At 34.7% G+C, this 5,733-nt stretch overlaps 1 protein-coding gene across 1 annotated transcript; it reads left to right on the top strand.

The window, feature by feature from the left end:
- The first annotated feature begins 2,415 nt into the window (after window positions 1–2,415).
- On the top strand, window positions 2,416–3,336 carry LOC103582609 (olfactory receptor 5AC1-like). The gene has a single exon (XM_008564156.1). The coding sequence runs from the start codon at window positions 2,416–2,418 to the stop codon at window positions 3,334–3,336; it is 921 nt and encodes a 306-aa protein (XP_008562378.1).
- Window positions 3,337–5,733: the final 2,397 nt, after the last annotated feature.

Here is a 5,733-nt window from a genome sequence, read left to right as displayed (position 1 = left end):
AGAAATGAATTTTTCACTAACCCTATCTTTTAAAAAATTTCCATATTGGTTTTCTTTTATTCGTTTAATCAGTTCAGAAAATAGATCCCAGGCAGCACAGACTTGGGGGGAGTAAAGTCGTTAGCAAAGTCTAATCAGAATTGGTGACTGTTTTGTTTTTTTTAACAATGATTTTTCTTACAGATTTTTTTATTACAAATATTCATGAGATACAAAGCTAATTGTCACCCCTCGTGCCCATGATGTGAAGGCCAGATTCATACTGGGGGCATACCCATTACCAGAAATTACTTTTGTACCCCGTGTCCCCATCCAATTATCTGTCAACGTCCCACCCCCTCCCGTCTCCCGTCCACTCCACTTTGTAGCCCTAGAAATGTCCCCTCCCTCCGCATTACCAACGCTCTATTGTGGTCGTTTTTTTCCTTCCTTCTTTCTCTCTTAGCTCCCACATATGAGAGAGCACATGCAGTATTTATCCCTCTGTGCTTTGCTTATTTCACTCAACATAAGTTTCTCCAGGTTCTTCCATGTCGTTGCAAATGGGAGAATTTCATTCTTTTTTATGGTGGAATAATTAAGTTATAAAAATAAGTTATAAAAGCAAAAATATGTGTTGGTAAGACACCTATTTGGCTGAACTTGTTAGTACAGCCTAGGAGTTGTAAACTCAAGACTTGTAAATATTTCCTTGAATAGTTATATACTTAGGTTTGCTGTTTCTACACAGGTAGCTCCTGATTTAGATCAGCAAGATGGGGGATTTGAGTTCATTAAACATATCTTGGGTCCAGAATTATGCATAATTTATCATAAAGCGATGCATTCTCCTGATACTGTCTTAGATTTTTTTCCTCCTAGGTTGCATAGGATCTAGACTTCTCACTTACTTCTCAGGTTTATAGAATGTATAGATACATTTTTATCTCAGGGATTTTTTTGGCCTTGCCTATCTTTATGTTAGTCATTATCTATTTATGTGATTCAACTTTTCTCCTCATTTGATTTGCTATTTAAACAAAATTTATAATTTTTAACATTTAAATTATATCCAGGTATTCAAAATACTGGATGTTCCCTCCATTGTAGTGTCTTTTGTAATATTTCCTTCCACCTTGAATGTGATAATCCCACCAATAATATCAAGTATATCAGAAAAAAGAAAAATTGTTACAATATCTTTAGAATTATGTTTTTAAAATATTAAAAGATATTCTTAGTTAACTGGATAATTTTCTATATTGGCATGTTTAATGATAGCTCTTGGATCTATGTCAAATCTGCAAACAAGCCATTGGTGTCTGTATGTGTGCTTTTTTTCCGCTCAGCATTGGCGTTATTTTAGCATTATGCCTATAATACCTGAGTTAAAGGTTCTATGTGTGATTGAACTAAGAATTACAGTGTTTTAACTTAGGAAGTACTAAGTAAATATTCATTAATTAAATAAATTAATGATTTTTTTCATATACAGTTTTATGGAAGAAAATTTTTTAATAGTCTATTAGAAATGTGGTGGTTTTGATAAGCAGTAGAAGTAACATATTGGTAAGGGATAGAAAACAGCAAAAACAGGTTTATAACTCACCATCTTATTACTTGACTCAATATCTTAGGAGGAGGAAATGCCGTATATCATTAATACCAGAGATATTGGCATTAATATCAATTAATCCCATTTTTATTCAGTATAAAAGATATGAAAGAATTCCTGAGAAAGTGAGAAAACACTTCTGAACTTGAATCAATCTTGCTTCTAGAGATTTCGTATAAAATATATTATGTATTTTTAATTCTTTTTTTTTTTTTTTTGTCTTTTTCTGTGTCCGGCAACGGATCGCAACCCTCAGTGTTGCCTCCGTACCGGACCGGGACCGGCAACAGGATCACAGCCCTCGGTTGCCCCTGCGCCTCGCTCAGCCAGCAAGCGGGAACCAGTCTGTATGTGGGATCCGAACCCTCGGCGGGAGCGCCGCCGTGCTTCCCGAGCAGCGCACTATAGCAGTGCACCACCGGGCCGGCCCTGTATTTTTCATTCTTAATTCTGTATAAAAATTCACTTTTATATATTTAATTTAAGGTGTTTCTTGTTGACAAGTTATTGGACCAGGCAAATTAGTGTCTACAGCCACCTCATTAACATTTCACATAATCGCATATTTTTTAAAAACCTTATATCTCAAAATTATTTATTAATCGCATATTTTTTAAAAACCTTATATCTCAAAATTATTTATAAAATATTTCATATTTTTATGTTTTTGAGAACAGAAATACCACACCTTCATATCTGCTGATTAAGGAGCATCTAAAACAGAGGAATATGACATTACAATTCAATATAATTTTATATGAATGTTGGCAATTTTTTTTTCTTTCCCTCTTCTCTCATTGCAGTGATCAGTCTGAGTGACTATGATAGAGACAAACGAGACAATGGTGACAGAGTTTGTTCTGAAAGGACTAACAGATTGTCCAGGGCTGCAGGTTCCCCTGTTCCTGCTGTTCTTATTGATTTATGTCATCACCATGGTGGGCAACCTTGGGCTGCTTTTTCTCATCTGGAAGGACCCCCATCTTCACACCCCCATGTACTTGTTCCTTGGCAGTTTAGCCTTTGCAGATGCTTGTTCTTCATCCTCTGTAACCCCCAGGATGCTTGTCAACATCTTAAACAAAGGTCAAATGATATCCCTCTCTGAATGCATGGCCCAATATTATTTTTTTGGTTCCAGTGCAACCACAGAATGTTTCCTCCTGGTAGTGATGGCCTATGACCGCTATGTAGCCATATGTAACCCCTTACTTTATCCAGTGGTGATGTCCAACAGACTCAGCACTTGGTTGATAAGTATGTCATATGCAATTGGTTTTCTACACCCTGTTGTTCATGTAGGATTATTATTTAGATTAACTTTCTGTAGGTATAATATATTACATCATTTCTACTGTGAAATCTTGTCACTGTTTACAATTTCTTGCACTGACCCATCTGTTAATGCTTTAGTTGTTTTTATTTTTGCTGCTTTTATACAGGCTTTTACTTTTATGACCATCATAGTTTCTTATACTCGTGTCCTCTACGCCATCCTGAAAAAGAAGTTTGAGAAAGGCAGAAGCAAAGCCTTCTCCACATGCTGTGCCCATCTGCTCTCTGTCTCCTTGTTCTATGGCACGCTCTTCTTCATGTATGTACGTCCTGGGTCTGGCCGAGATAAATACCAGGATAAAATGTATTCACTGTTCTACACGATTATAATCCCCCTGCTAAACCCCTTTATTTACAGCCTAAGAAACAAGGAAGTTTTAGGTGCACTGAGAAAAGTGATAAAGTAATAAATATTTTTTCAGGAAAACTTCCATGATACTTTTCATATTCTCTCTGTTTAAATAAATCATATCTGGTCCTGTGTTTTGCAAAGAGTAGGAACCTAATGTGTTCCTAAATGAATGAATAAAAAATTTAAACTAGATATGCTTGTCTTATATATCAGTTATTATCATCAAAATAGTTAATGAGCACTTTAGGGACAGACATCACTTACTTGTTTTAAATCCATACTCAAGGATGAAACAGAGACTGAAATCACTACATTGATGTCTGTAACATGAATGAACTCTTGTGTTTCCAGATATAGATATACATATTATGAAACGGTTTTGAATTTATATTTTTTTAAAGAAAGACTCAGTATGTGTAAATCCCTTGCTTAAAATGTATTCATGCTCACATAAATAATTCTCGAGAAAGGAATTTTTAAACCTCCTCTTAAGTAGATATTTATAATTATCCAAACAATATGTAAATTAAAATAATATTGTTAGACCGAAGATGACAATACACATCCTCTTAAAGCATTTAAAATGAATTTTTCTATGAGGTTCACAAGTAATTTTGAAGAGTAATATATTTCTATTGCNAATTTCTTGCACTGACCCATCTGTTAATGCTTTAGTTGTTTTTATTTTTGCTGCTTTTATAGAAACTTTAACTTTTATGACCATCATACTTTCTTATACCTGTGTCCTCTACGCCATCCTGAAAAAGAAGTCTGAGAAAGGCAGAAGCAAAGCCTTCTCCACATGCTGTTCCCATCTGCTCTCTGTCTCCTTGTTCTATGGCACACTCTTCCTCATGTATGTACGTCCTGGGTCTGGCCGAGATAAATACCAGGATAAAATGTATTCACTGTTTTACATGATTATAATCCCCCTGCTAAACCCCTTTATTTACAGCCTAAGAAACAAGGAAGTTTTAGGTGCACTGAGAAAAGTGATAAAGTAATAAATATTTTTTCAGGAAAACTTCCATGATACTTTTCATATTCTCTCTGTTTAAATAAATCACATCTGGTCCTGTGTTTTACACAGGGTAGGAACCTAATGTGTTCTTAAATGAATGAATAAAAAATCTAAACTAGATATGCTTGTCTTATATATCAGTTACCATCATCAAAATAGTTAATGAGCACTTGAGGAACAGACCTCATTTACTTGTTTTAAATCCATAGTCAAGGATGAAACAGAGACTGAAATCACTACATTGATGTCTGTAACATGAATGAACTCTTGTCTTTCCAGATATAGATATACATATTATGAAACGGTTTTGAATTTATATTTTTTTAATGAAAGAATCAGTATGTGTAAATCCCTTGCTTAAAATGTATTCATGCTCACATAAATAATTCTCGAGAAAGGTATTTTTAAACCTCCTCTTAAGTAGATACGTATAATTATCCATACAATATGTAAATTAAAATAATATTGTTAGACCGAAGATGACAATACACATCCTCTTAAAGCATTTAAAATGAATTTTTCTATGAGGTTCACAAGTAATTTTGAAGAGTAATATATTTCTATTGCGTTTATTAAAAGATACACAAATTTAACAATTAACATACAGTAATTTGACGTGCTTTTCTGCAATATAATCAGAAAAATTCTGAGTTCTTTCAAAACTTTTTCCTTTTCATTTTGCAGGCAATATTGCTGAACAACTTGTTCCTTTTACACATACACCAACTGAATATTTTTTTTTTTCTGGAACTGACAACTATCTGAAATAGCAGGCATGTTTGATCAACTCAGTTGAATAACTTCAGTTGATTTTTTTCGTATCTAAACTATGTATGTTTTCTGTCTGGCCATTTGGGGTGTATATAATCTTTGCCATCTTGGCTTTCTTGCATACGACCTTGTGAATGTGTAAAATAAAGAAAAAGATTTCTCCATGTACATGACACATTCCCCCTTGATTTTTTGATTGGCATGAAATAATTGTACATATTCATGANGGTACAGAGTAATATTTTGATGATCAAATCAGGCTAATTAGCATACCCATCACTGCAAATATTTATGAATTCTTCATGATGAGAACATTTGAATTTCTCTCTTCCAGGCATTTGAAAATACACAACAAACTATTGTTAATTGTAGATACCTAGCACGGCTATAGAATACTAGAACTTATTCTCCCTGTGTGGCTACAATTCTGTATCTGTTTATTTGAAGAAATAGAAATTTTCTGAATAGAACTCAAAGCCCAAAGTGGCAGACTAGCCTCAGGCACCGTTTCTTGGTCTGTCAGTTTCCGTAGAACCCAGTCCTCTCACTGCAGCTGAGCTGCGCCTTCTGCTGCCTGGCTCCATTCTAAGCGGATCGTCCTGCTACTGCAGAATTTCAGGAGAAGTTCCTGTCTTCAGCTCTCCCCAGTCAAGCCCAGTG

The sequence above is a fragment of the Galeopterus variegatus genome, unplaced genomic scaffold (genome assembly GCF_000696425.1).
Source record: "Galeopterus variegatus unplaced genomic scaffold, G_variegatus-3.0.2 Scaffold16970, whole genome shotgun sequence".
Taxonomy (NCBI): domain Eukaryota; kingdom Metazoa; phylum Chordata; class Mammalia; order Dermoptera; family Cynocephalidae; genus Galeopterus; species Galeopterus variegatus.
The sequence above is the reverse complement of the archived record's forward strand: the minus strand, read 5'-3'. Positions and strand labels throughout refer to the sequence as shown.

Excerpts from the sequence above, each read along its gene's own strand:
- LOC103582609 (XM_008564156.1), top strand. The coding sequence starts at position 2,416 with ATGATAGAGACAAACGAGACAATGGTGACAGAGTTTGTTCTGAAAGGA.